Source organism: Pholis gunnellus (assembly GCF_910591455.1).
Source record: "Pholis gunnellus genome assembly, chromosome: 5".
NCBI classification, from domain to species: Eukaryota; Metazoa; Chordata; class Actinopteri; order Perciformes; family Pholidae; genus Pholis; species Pholis gunnellus.
Genome location: NC_136531.1, coordinates 13985983 through 13999627, shown reverse-complemented (window position 1 = coordinate 13999627; position 13645 = coordinate 13985983). Strand labels below are relative to the sequence as shown.

The 13645-nt window shown below is 39.0% G+C and overlaps 1 protein-coding gene across 1 annotated transcript; it reads right to left on the bottom strand.

Annotated features, from left to right (window-relative positions):
- Positions 1–1028: 1028 nt before the first annotated feature.
- LOC306696550 (multidrug and toxin extrusion protein 1-like) lies at positions 1029–13368 on the bottom strand. Its single transcript, XM_079160204.1, has 16 exons — positions 13139–13368; positions 11677–11778; positions 11469–11537; positions 11099–11247; positions 10162–10204; positions 9995–10039; positions 9807–9904; positions 8953–9050; positions 8165–8346; positions 7387–7495; positions 6673–6748; positions 5434–5503; positions 5206–5338; positions 4994–5088; positions 4466–4529; positions 1029–4383 (listed from the first exon to the last, which is right to left on the bottom strand). The coding sequence occupies exons 1-16, from the start codon at positions 13328–13330 to the stop codon at positions 4154–4156; spliced, it is 1755 nt and encodes a 584-aa protein (XP_079016330.1). The 5' UTR covers positions 13331–13368; the 3' UTR covers positions 1029–4153.
- Positions 13369–13645: the final 277 nt, after the last annotated feature.

Here is a 13645-nt window from a genome sequence, read left to right as displayed (position 1 = left end):
AATCATCACACATAGTTATGACTGTATGTTTGTAAAGACATCTTTATGAAGGCAGATCCAGGCGCGAGCAGGTTAAAGTTTTGCGAGCGAGAGGGAATTTTGCTCGCGGAGTGATGTAAAAGCGCTCGTCAAAGTAAAACACGCGCGCGGCTGTTTGATTTGCGCGCACCCCTGGATCTCATTTGCACTCTCGGATTTTGACAGTGATTTGCCTTCATACTAAAGCACCACAAGTCAAACCACCACCATGGGTCAACACTAAAGCAAAATATAAGCACTAAGTTACGTCATTGACTGGAATCAAAAGTCGTGACAGCGTCTAATACAAGAAACTGAGTGTAACATTACTTTATAAACCCCCTGAGACCCAAACACTATTTTAATGTTAGCCATATTCAAACAGTGTATAAGCAGTTATATTTTAGACTAATATGGCGTCACCTTATTCACAGAATGAAAGCCAAATGTTTAGCTAGTTAATGTTTGACCTACCACTTTTAGCTAGCTACATTCTTCAGAACAAACCTAACATAAGGTTTCTGCTCATTCATGAAATGAATGTTGCCTCATTTCACTGCAATTGCGACATTTTGGAACCAGCTTTGGTCCAAGTCTATTTGTCTTAGCTACTAACATTAGCAAACACTGAAAGCCTGCCATTAGATTCATGACAATGAGAATAAGTTAGAAAACTTCTGGAAATACTGAAATATTAACGTTAGCCACTATCCACAACTGGCTAGCGTTAACGCTAGCTAAATGGCAGTCTTCACCTCAGTCTAATGACCTCGAGACTTGAGGAGGAACTTATCAATTTAACTCAGTAAATCTATTCATCAGGAGATATGACATAGGACATCAAGTGAGGCAGATAAAATAGCTAATGTTACATCACTTCGACTCAACTTACTATGTCATCTGAACATGCTAGCTAGGTTAATGTTACATGTGTTGAGGTGTTGAGGTAGAGTGTATGCACTACTTAATACACACATACATACAACTAAGTTGTATCAAGTCTTTCCCTTTATTTATTGCGATATGACAATGACGATAATACTACTCATAATTAAAAACACTCAATATATTGCTTACATAAATTCATTGGCATTGATGAACTTCACTTGGATTTCTATATTTGGCACCAAAAACATTTTTTTTTGCAACGGCATACAAAGAAGCAGTGGTGGATGTATTGCTGAGATGATTACATTCAGATAGCATTAAATGCAATTCATGTGCAAAATATACCATATACTGATTCAGGAACATTTACATCAATCCTACATGTATTTAGTGTATACTACAACTGACCATGATACGCAGAGTAACTCTACCTGAGCTTCTTAACTTGACATGCTCCACTATGATACAGAATACAGCACCTTACTGATATTGCTATTCAAACATAGCATGCAACTTTGCAAATTCTTGCAAAGTTGCATTAAAGGAGCAGTGTGTAGGATTAAGGGGGATTAATTGGCAGAAATTTAATATATTATTCATAACTATGTTTTCATTGGTGTATAATCACCTGAAACTAAGAATTGTTGTGTTTGCGTTAACTTAGAAAGAGCCATCTATATCTACGTAGGGAGCTGGTCCTCTTCACGGAGTTCACCATGTTGCACCGCTAGGGTTCTACGGTAGCCCAGAACAGACAAACCAAACACTGGCTCTAAGTAGGGCCTTTCGCATCTTTAAATTATGTGACATTTACTGTAGTTGGTTGCAATTTGTAAATTCACCACTAGATGCCACTAAACCTTACACACTGCTCTTTTAAGCCACATCCATTGTGGAATAATGCTTAAAATATCATACCCAAAATAAATCAGGAATAGCTCATCAACCATTAGGGTTATATGCATATTTTGGGTCTCCCTTGATAGGTAAGAAGCTAAGGAATATGAATCCATTGTGAGTGAAGCTATTTTTATTGCCATTTCAAAATAAATAGAGATGCAATAGAGGAATATATATTCTTATATGCAATCTAAATTTCAAAGGCGGTATCACCATTATAACCAAGATACCATGGGTAACGATGCAACTGAATGAACGGTGACTGTAAATGTAATAGAAATACAACATTAATGATACAATGTCTAAAGATATTATCAGGCAGTCTCCATGTTGACTGTTTGAGTTTTACTTAAAAAAAACGTATTTATACCCATATAGCCACGATATAAAAAAACTAAAAAGTAGTGATAATAGGAAATAGAAAGCAGTAGCAAGAGCTCCATGCTATAGAAAAGATAAATGGGGAATGCAAAGGCCCACAGGGCTAAAACAGGTATAATTACATCCCTCTGAATCAAGGGTAAAGATGGCTCAATGCTGTATGTTGCCATCTAATGGGTGTTTTAAAATAATTAAAAACCAGAGCTTGCTTAGACCTCGGACCTGGAAGAGAAGTCCGAGTCTGTCTCGGTCTCGGACATTAGCTGCGTTCCACATCACATACTTTTTATTTTAAGTACATACTACAATTTTGACAAAAAATAACATAGGTCTTGGTGAAATACTTAGACAAAAAAACTGATTCATGGCAGTGTGACTGTAAAATGAGAAATGTGAATGCGTTGTTAATTGCTGTCGCTGTGTTTTGAGTCAAGATGCAACTTTTGCGCATTTTTACGAAGCTTAATAAATTTGTGCAATAAGGATGAAAATCTGAACCACCTATGAATCTTGATAATCTAAACTATTAAGTCTTTTCTCATACTATTTAATAAAATGTTTAGCACCTATGTTTTTGACAGGCATATTGTTTCAGTCTATAGCACGTCTCATATCATCTCGTAAATTGTCATCCTCACTGTCGACAAGCTCTTGCACAATAGGTGCTACATTTTGTATTATACATACATATATACATTATATTTTTTCTAATCGTTTCTTTCTTAACTCATCTGTTCATTTGATTAATATATAAATAGAATGCTCCGTTTCTTCGAACAACAGCGCTCTTGTAAAATGTTTTAAAACTGGTGCATTCTGCAGCACCCCCAACTCTGAGTGACCTGGTTGTGCTCAATCATTGGGAAGAACATCCTCAATTAAAGTTACATATTGTGGGAGGGGCATATAGCTACCTGATTCATTAGGCATTTAAAATCACATAAAAAAAACAACTGTTAGTTTAGCTATGTGCTCCTCCCACATAATGTAAATATGATTCACGACATGATTGAGCACACCTGTGTCTTATGCCTTAAATAATGCTTTTGTAGCTGTTTAGTCCATCAATAACCTGAAAAGACTATCATGTCATTAGTAAATTATGTTATCCTTTTATTCATCTTGGCTACAAGTGTGCGACTATTTTCCTTTTAACAGCTATTGCCAGTTACCAAAGACTATCAATGTAAGTTCTTCGCAGTGACTATCCACCGAAGCGGAAATGGCAGACAGTGAAAAAAACAAAGTAACTGTGGAAAATGAAATGCTGTGTGTCCTGATGTCATGTGCTCATTTGCTTATTGGCGGCATGATCAAGCATTTACATAAAGCTTAGTGGTTGTGTCAGTTGCATGAGGGCAGAGACTGCCTGAATACGGCGCAAGAAGAGAAGGGTGCCGTTTAGTTTTTTTACTCTGAGCAGCAACAATATAATATATTTGAATATATACGTCTTGCTTTTTCCCTGATGGTCTAAATTTGTCGCTAAATGTGTCACTAGCTGTAGCCTCTGTTAAAACGTAAACTATCCTGTTCTATTTGCTACAGCGGCACCAACAATAATACGATTTGGAAACGCTAGTGGGGGAAAAGTTGAAAAGATGTCTATGTGCTATAAAGACATTCAAATTGTTGTACAGACTGGTTTTGAAAAGGTTTGGTCCGCCAACTCCTCATCTGGGTCTTTTTGGCTTGCTAGATATTCCACGCATACCGCCTTGATTAATTCTCTGCCATAGAGTGGCTGTGTCCAGACACATATGAGAGGGTTACTGGCTAAAAGCAGCAAAAAGCAGCAGACTAAGGGGTTGATCCTCAGTGCGATTAATACCACCAGTAACCCTTTCATTACAAGGTAATTCATCTTTCAATAACTTGTTACCTAGAACGTATCGTTTAACGGCCGATGACGCCATTGATCCAGACCGCCATCAGTCTGACTGCCAGCAATATGTCAGCGGATGACTCATTTCAGTAGCATGGTGAGGTAGCTGCTTGCGAAGATTCCAACGACAAGAATAACGACCATAATCAGCAATGTGAGGCCACGTCGTAAAACCAGCTGCGGTATTGACAGAATATTTCCCACTGTAGTGGTAGCGGATATATTTTGTCCACGAATATGCACCTCCTCATACGTGTTGCCCCCCTCATCACTCTCCGCACTGGATGCAGTAGCGTGGTTCTGAGTCGAGTCTAGAGGATTGAGGGAGAACCTTTAGTATTCACAAAATAGTGTCGCACAAGGATGTTTCAGTGAGTGTGCATTGCAGCTTACCTGTATTTTCCATCACGACCATCTCTTTTTCTTCCTTGATCTGGACTCCTGCTCTTACGAGAGCCTGATCAGAGACATTCAAGACGATTAGTAAAGGGACAGATCACCCATGAATCAATTTACATACCTTTCCTTTTACATGTAGTGCTATTTATGTCTGTCTTCTGACTAATATAACGGGACTATATGGCGCTTGACTTGTGGTGCTCAAAGTGCAAGAAAATACATTTGAGAAACTCAACAGCAATGTCTCATGACCTGGTTATTAAAGATAATCCAAAGACCGCAATGTGAACAGTTTCATGTAGGTACTATGGTGGAAGGAAAATAGTGCCATCCAGGCAGACATCTCTACGGGCAATACCTCCAAAACTAAGCAATTTACACCAAAATAATCTAGGTTGATAAATAGCACTATAGGTAAGAGGGAAAATAGGCAGTTTAGATTTTGAACTGATTTTAACCTTCAAACGCATAAAGACAAATTAAAAAGTCTGATGTGACTGGTTAAAGGATGTAGACACGCACCTCTTCAGCTGCCTTCTTCCAATCGAGTTTGCACACAAATGTGATGAAGAAAATCGACTGCATCAACACACAAACGGTGAGCCCTATCCATAGTCCTTTTACAGAGATGAGAGCAGCGTTTGAATGGCTTTCCAGAACACCTCTTGACATGCAGGAAATATGACTACATGCAGCACTAATTTAAGAACACTGAATTACTGGTCTGGTCTTACCTACAATGCCCATGTTTGCTGCAAACATTAGGGACACGCCAATAGGGAAACCAATTAAGTAGTATCCCACCAGGTTACACAGAGCACCAATCATTTGTTTTCCTGCTCCTCTGAGAACACCTCCAGCCACACCCTGTCCACGTCAAACAGAGATTTGGTCAAGTCACATTGTGTATAGTTCAATACAGAGTCTGAAATCCTGAATACTTGGATGAAATTGTTTCTTACCGCAACAGCATCAGCAAGATGCATGAAGCCAAATACGAGCATGACATCAGAAACCCTCTTCAAAAGGTCTCTAAAAAAAATGAAGATAGAGATTTTTGAGTCATGAGTTATTTAGTTTGAAACAAACCAAACTCAGTCCACTTAAAGTGGACCAACAGAAAAGGGACTCAGTTCTATTTGCGTTAACATCCTCACTTCATTTGAAAGAGGACTCAGTTCTGTTTCTTGTCCACAAAACTGTATTTATTCAAGTTTCTCGCCAAAAACGTAATTCTACAAGATTGCAATTGAACACGTCATGATAAAGTTATACCTTTCGCTCAATATTTTTTACTGAATAGATCCTTAATACATCACATTGTAACTCAATGCAACCTCTGTCATCGTTGTTAGTGGTTAGCTCAGTTACTCAGCCAAGCTGGATTGTGTTGCCCACTGGCAGCTCCTGCCAATTTATCATGGATTGGCAAGGAGAAAGCATTAATGCCGATCTTCCGATCGCATAATTTTACTGAATATCAGCCGATAACGATTGGCGGCCGGTCAAACAGAGCATCCCTAATGGCAATGGCATACCACTCCAGGGATCGGTATACGCAGAACACAGCGGCATACCACTCCAGGGATAGGTACATACCGCAGAACATAGTGGCATACCACTCCAGGGATAGGTATACGCAGAACAACAGTAGCATACCATCGGCTACTGCGGAGTGCGTTGCGTTAATAATGCTCAGGTTAATCGAACCACAAGGCGGACTTGAAACCCCCACCAACTCCTGAAGGGGTCTGAGTACGGTTCGTTTTAGAAGAATCTGACTTCTTTTTGAGTGTTCATATAGGCGCAATAATGCTGACTAATCGCTCCGAGTTCATTAGGAGGGCTGGCATGGATCACTTGTGAAAACACTCATAGTGAGGTATGGTGTGTATAAAAACATCTCCAGCTGACAGATTAGGTTTGTTCAGTTTAACTGAAATGGAAAAAAGCTGGGCCACAGATATGCATGGAAGACCTTTTGAAAATAAATGTCTTAGCAGTGTTTAATGTGAATCACCAATAAGGAGTTTAGTGTTTGTGAGCCAGCATGAACATGTTCTTAGTTAATGTATGACAGTCTGGACACCAATATGAAACTAAGCCTGGTATGTCACATGGGCTGCAAATTAGAGTAAACTAAATGGATCATTCTGTCAGTGCAAGAAAGTGAAGAATAATGTGTCTAAGATTTCACTCACGGCTCTGATGTGAAGATATATCCAATGACATTTCTGAGAATGCTGAGGCTGGCTCCAACAATGCAGGCAATTATGACTGCAAAAAATATATATATATATTGAACACTGAACAAAAAGTGAGTTATGAACAATTTACATATTAAAATTACCAGGGGAAGAGGTGAACACAAGAAAGTGGAATATTGCAAATGGAATTGTTCACGTGTGAGAAAATCTGTTTAGTTTATACAATAAATTCCTCCCTCGGGTCATTCTGTGAATTACATGGAAAGTCTTGAAAAGAACGTTCAGACCAAACAAAATGCATTCATGAGATTCAGTCCAGACGACGTAGAGCTGATATATATAGCAGGAGTGTCGATTAAGGCCCAGAAAAAGAGCTAGTGGACCATAATGACCCAGTAGACCGCTTGATCACTCCATCAAGTATCTCTTGTTTTTACTCTGTATTGCTTGGGTACATTTATGTATTAACACTGTATTTTCAGTTGATTGGCATACAGTTTTAATGTATTACTATGTATAGTTTTTAATACCTGATGTCTTGTATGTCATGTTGTCTGCATTGCCGGTAGTGTTAAGAGGACTTTTTGTGTTAATGAGATGTGAATGTCAAATATATGTTTAGTACAAATGGCCACTAAACTATCACTACCGCTCAAGTGAAATGGTAATTCAGGCAACATGTACTGCACAGTCTGCATTGGGTCTTACGTGCACAAATGATGGGGATTTTGGAAGACAACTTGGCCTGCTCTATGTTTCCTGCACCAAGAGCATTCCCAACACGTACACTGGCAGCAACAGACAGTCCTAATGGGACCTATGGGAAGTAATGACCAAAAATGTATTAAAGCTACTTTTCCTAAAAGAGATAGTTTGGATTTTCCGGAGTAATAAAAGGAGAAGACAAGAGTACCAGCACGGAAGAATATTTTCACGGTTTTATCTTGCCATCAGACCGCCCTTTACATTGGGACACTGAAGCCGTTATCTATACTCTCTTCAAAGCCAACAGACTCCATTCACAAAACCAGTAATTTTACCTCACAGAACAGAGGAGTTGCTGGCCTACAGCTGCCTCGATTGGTTAGTTTGTGTTGTTGTTTGACTTTGGGAAATCCGAATTAACATAAAAGTTACGTCACGCAATGAAAATATTCTTAATATAGCATACAATTGAACAGATTTTTTTAGGTGGGTCTTTTTCATGTGGTTAAAATATGTTTTGCTGCTGCCCCCGTCCACATCACTACGTTGCTTTGCTCCCATTCCGGTACTCTTGTCCGCTTCTCCAGATTGGGGGCGTGTCGACCGCCATCTACTGTATACATTGACTATGGATAAGACCAACATACAACCCTACTTCAAAAGATGCAAACTATCCCTTTAACTATAATTTCATTAGAGCAGTGAGCAACACACAAGCAGACGGTTAGCCTTTAAAATGAATACATAATTATTGGTAGGGCAAAACATATAGAGGACTTACCATGTAAGCTACAACCGCCAGCTCATAAGCTATGGACTGAGCTCCCAGCTCAACTTCACTAATCAATCCGGCCAGGAATCCTCCTATTTCAAACATCCACCACTCCAGACAAAGCATGAGCATACTGGGGATGGCCAGCTTAATGAAGGGTCCCCATTCCTGCAGACACTCCAGTGACCAACCTGTGGGACGGATGTCTTTACATTAAGCTGTTGGGTATCTTTTCATTTCTTATATCATGTTAGAGCTAACTCCTGTGAGCAGTTGGTTATGCTAAAAATCACAATTCAAAAAAAGGATGGACAAAGACCGAAGTGACAAAAGACAAAATCTATCTGCATGAGTATATTATTCAAAATGATTCAAATATTGCAAGTGTATTTTAGAAATTGTAAAAGTGGGCTTAAAGCTGAACAGAGCTCAGGTTGAAAAGGATCAGTCAGTTTATACATAAGTGTTCAGTTAGGTCAGAATGGCTGTACTACTGGCAAATTATTGCTAGTCTTATACAACATCCTTACGAATTATGGAACTGGAAAGTAAATCCTAAACTCTGGCCAGCTGCGTCATCCCCGTAACCACCCTGGCCCACTAAGTTACACAGTGATAGAGTGTAACTTTATCTTGTCAAACATTAAGAGCTGGAAAGTTCATAATAGACAACCAATAAAGAAGTTGCAAAATACCAGAGGCTTGAATGATGAAAGAGAACGAAATTACTGGATAGAATAAGATAATGAATGCAGTCAACCCCATAAGAAGAAAAATCTATATCAATTACAACTGACCTGCCCATGTGGCCTTATGCAGACCCCTGCAGCAGATGTAGATGTATAAGACCACAGCCAGCACATACTGTGAGATAGCATTGGCTGCAGCAGATCCACTTCAAGAAGAAAGAAACAGCAGATTTAGACCAAAGAAGAAATGAGAATCATATTCACATTTTGTTGACAGCTGTTCATGGTTATGAAACTATACTTTATATGCGTTATGATGGTTATTTGGATTAAAATAAAATATGTTACTGAATAATAACACACTGAGTGACAAGATAAATGGCTGTCTCTGTACAATGTCATCCAATACAACAATCTGGTAATAAACACTACATTAGTGAAACTGACAAATAATATTAACTGTTGAATTGGACAGCGGTTTAATTACATTTGAAAAACATATATTACTGAAAAACATGAGAATGGTACGGACGGACGGACAACCTGAAAATATAATGCGGTCGCTGGTATGGAGTCATAATAAGTTAGATTAACTATGTTGCAGTTTACTGCTACAACCTAGTGAAAAGTCCTGAACATATATTCGACATTTTGGTGAACTATATTCAATATATTCCATTAAGTAACTCAGCGACAACGACCAACAGAGCACAGCTGTGAAGGAAAGGCGGGGTGCGCATATACTGTATAAGCGTCACAAGCCAAAATCATATTTGAAAATTAAATTTGATTAACCATCCAACCCTAGTGTATATACTGAAGCATATTCAATGCAACTTACTTATGTGATGTGACATGTTGATCATTATAAGCATGCATCAGTGAATAGACATCGGAGTGTTTCTAAATGGCACAATTGATTGTTAAGCTCTACTACAAAATAATGATGTTGGAAAACTCACCCAACGCCCAACTCCAGACGGTAGAGGAAAAAGTAGTTGATGATTGCGTTGACGATATTTGCAATTGCTCCAGTCACAACCTGAGGCCATATAATTCCCTGTAAACCACAACACCTGGTATTACTATCATTTTTAATAACTTTGGTCCAGCCATAAACTTTAACATCAGTGGGTTTGCATTGCTGTACCTGATTTTGAAGATACCTCCCTTGCAGCTGGTACATAAAAGAAGCCTGAAAAATTAAATCCGAAATTTAATCAGTGTCACTTTGGCATTCTGTTGGCAGCTTGGAGCTTGAGAGTGTGTATTGTATCATTATCTTCATACAAAGAGTTTAGAATGCACCAAACTCACCGGCAGGGCAGGCATGAAGATCCTCACATACAGCTGGGCGAGACTTCATGCAGAAAGGTAACAAACACATGTGATTGTGAGGTTGAAACATATGACTGTACATATAATGTATATATAAAATGGGAGGTTATGAGTCATTGGGATTCGTCCTCTGGTGACAATGTTGGGCCTGGATCTAAACCGTGAATCTAACTAGAATTATTTCATTAAAAACTGAACATCATTAGAGAACGAACATAGAGGAGCATTTAGCAGCTAAAGAATAAGATATTTCCTTCAGGAGTTTGGTGGAGAGATTAAACCAGAGCTAAAAGGAGCGTGAATATTGGACTTTAATTCAACAGGTGGCCAGATGAAATGAAAGCTATAGCTGCTCTGTGTCTCAAGGATGTGTAAATAAGCAACAATTTGCCACCATAACCATACTTAGCTGACAGAGTCGTGCTTATAGCTTTGTTCTGCTGCCCCCGTGTGGCGAAACATTTAATTTAATGCCGCTTTAATGTAGACAGCGTTAAGATATGACATTCATTCCACAACAGTTTGTCAGTCTAGATAAGGCCACATGTCCAGCAGTGTCACTAAATGAGAAGCCAAACTAAAATACTCTCATCCATAAACTACCATTTGAACGTCAATATGATCCTGAACATAATTTGTCCCTTTAAGATGGCAATGTAATCCATTTTGGGGATTTCTGATAGATAGCCTATAGCTCATTGGAAAATCTGAGAATGTTGGAACAATTTTCCAGGACAACACAAGATTTTAAAAGATCATTTCACTTTTTCTCAAATTCTCCATGTGTTTTCTAGAACAGGAAAAGTGGTCAACTGTTTTCCAGGTCACGTGGAAGCCCTGCCACATGTACAGCAGAGTCACTAAAGGGAAAGATACTGAAGGTGTATATTGTTTAGGGGATTGAATAATGGCTCACCTGGCAATCTCTGGGCTCTGTCTGACAGCAAGTAGGAGAGGTTCAGTGTTGATGAGGAGAGCCCAGCAGGGGAAACAGGCCAGCAGCAGAATCAAAATCCCCCTCTGGAGAATCACACCCACGCGCTTCAAGTTACCGCTCCCATACGTCTGCATGAAACAGGTAGACGGATACTCAAATAAGCAGAGTTAGAAAACACCAAATCACACCAATAACCAAGGGTGTGATGGGTCAAAGAAAACTAACATGATACGAAAGCTCATTGTTAAGTTGTTTTAAAGGGGACCCCAGGAAAACCTGGGAACCCAGCAGTAACAGTTGTGTTTATCTTGATCAAATTAAGTGAAAGAGCAACATCAGGTGACCCTACCTGAGATATGAGGGTATCACAAGTTAACGATAAACCAGTTCCAATGGAAATACCAGTGACATTGACCACCTGTGAAAAAAAAACTTTAATAAAAATACATAACTGAGGAAAAAAAAACATATATGTTAAATGATAATTCAGACGGCAGTACTGTAAGGGAGGATACCAGTCCAAACACAGTTAGGACTCCAGAAAGTCTCCTCCTCACCGCTATTGATAATGCTACTCCTGCTAGTTCAGTTTTCCCCAGGTGACCACAGAAGACAGTGCTGACGAAACTGATCATGAAGACCATCAGCTGGGAAATGATCTGAAGTACAAAGACAAACACAATGCCCTTCTTCATTTTCTTGTTTATATTAATGGCAGATTCATTCATATAAAAAGAAATAAAAACATGAGGCACCATAGACGATTTCAGTGAGTAAAGACCTAATAGATAGTTAGCCTTACCGCATTCAAAATAACAAATAGCCTATGTAAGGGCTCACGTGTTGTTGTGGTTCTCGCCATCTTTGGAAGCAATTTTACATGAGACATGTAACAATTTGCTAAATATTCTAAATAATGAACTAAATACCAATGGTTGTAGATTGGCATTCGATTGGTTAGGTGGCTTGCTGTTTTATTTGACAATGTAATGATCTATGACAAACTAAAAACACAAGCAACTCCAATATACTCATGCACACTGAAACTTAATAGCATGAAAACAAGCGAGTGAGTTAGACTATAAATAAATAAGTAAACACACAGTACAAGGTACACTTAAGAGTGCAGCCTTGAAGTATTTAGACAATGATGAGGCTTGTGTTTTAACTTTTCTATCTGAAGGCAAGTGTTCATGGACCACAGACCCTCAAGGAGCCAGTAGGCTCCAGGTTCGCCATGTTTTTTTTTGGTGGTAATTTGGTTATTGCAAATATGTTTGACAAAACTGTAAGTAGCACTAAAACCCCAATACAAACTGGAATTAATAGGAAGCTTAAATGACACCTGTATTATCTGGCCTACATAATCTTAAAGCCCCCCATCTTGTAGAGGGGCCTGGGTTTATTTCACATAGCAGAGATGCTCACAAGTCATTTCAGGCAAGTCAAAGGCAAGTCTCTTGTAGTTGTAATGAATGTTGCTATTTAGAACACCGCACTGCTATATCTAAAAAAAATAAATCAAAGTATGTATTATCATCGCTACATTATCTAGTATACATTATCAGCATTAATTCGGTGTTTGATATACGATTACTTTACCAGCTATAGCAATGCAAAAATGAAAAACAACTTTGCTTTAAAGTAAATCACCGTCTTGTGCCCCTAAAATAAAGTTAGTCAGTGTTACGGGAGAGTATTCCTCATATTGTGTATGCAATAACCTATTTTTCAATAACAGAGTATAACACCAGGTCTCCAATTAATAACAGTTTATGATATACTGTAACTTAACACATCCTTGTAGCCCCTCAAACCCTGAGATGCTCACTAAGTTAAGTCTCTTCTTAAAGTTACAAAACACGAATTACTAACGCTTACACAATGCACAGAAAGTGAAAGAAACATGAAGACATTCAAACAACATTTAATTCCAAGTTAAAAGTCATCACTCAAATCTCCGTCAAAGTTCATTTCAGGCATCAAACACACGCAGTAGAACGAGTACCGTCTTCTTACCACCGGTCCAGCCAGTTTGACAAGTTCAACCAGCTCTTTTCGAAAATCTGGCGGAATTAAATCACGTAGTTTCTTCTGACAACAGTCCCAGCCAGCACGGGGTCCCTGAACACAGCAAGCCGCTTCATCTGCCTTCACATCTTCCTTCACTCCTTCGGAATATTTAATTGGCGCTTTACTGGAAACGTCCATGGCTGCGGTGCGTTCTCAACAGACGGGTCGGGACAATTTTCTGTTACTGTTGATTTCCCTTTCACAGTGACAGACAACGTGACACGCGGTTGGTTAAATAAATGTGTGACCGATAACCGAGAACAGGAAAGGTTACTACACACGTGGACCCTGAATATCTCGGACATAGGTCTCAGCCAACCACCTCGCGCAGCTATTTTTGGGGCGTCACTGCCATTGGGAAGTCCCAATGTTGCATTCAAGTGCACATTATGAGCTTCAGTTTACTTAAGACTCGTCGTTTGAAGAGATTGTCCGGCATCCGAGTGCAGTACA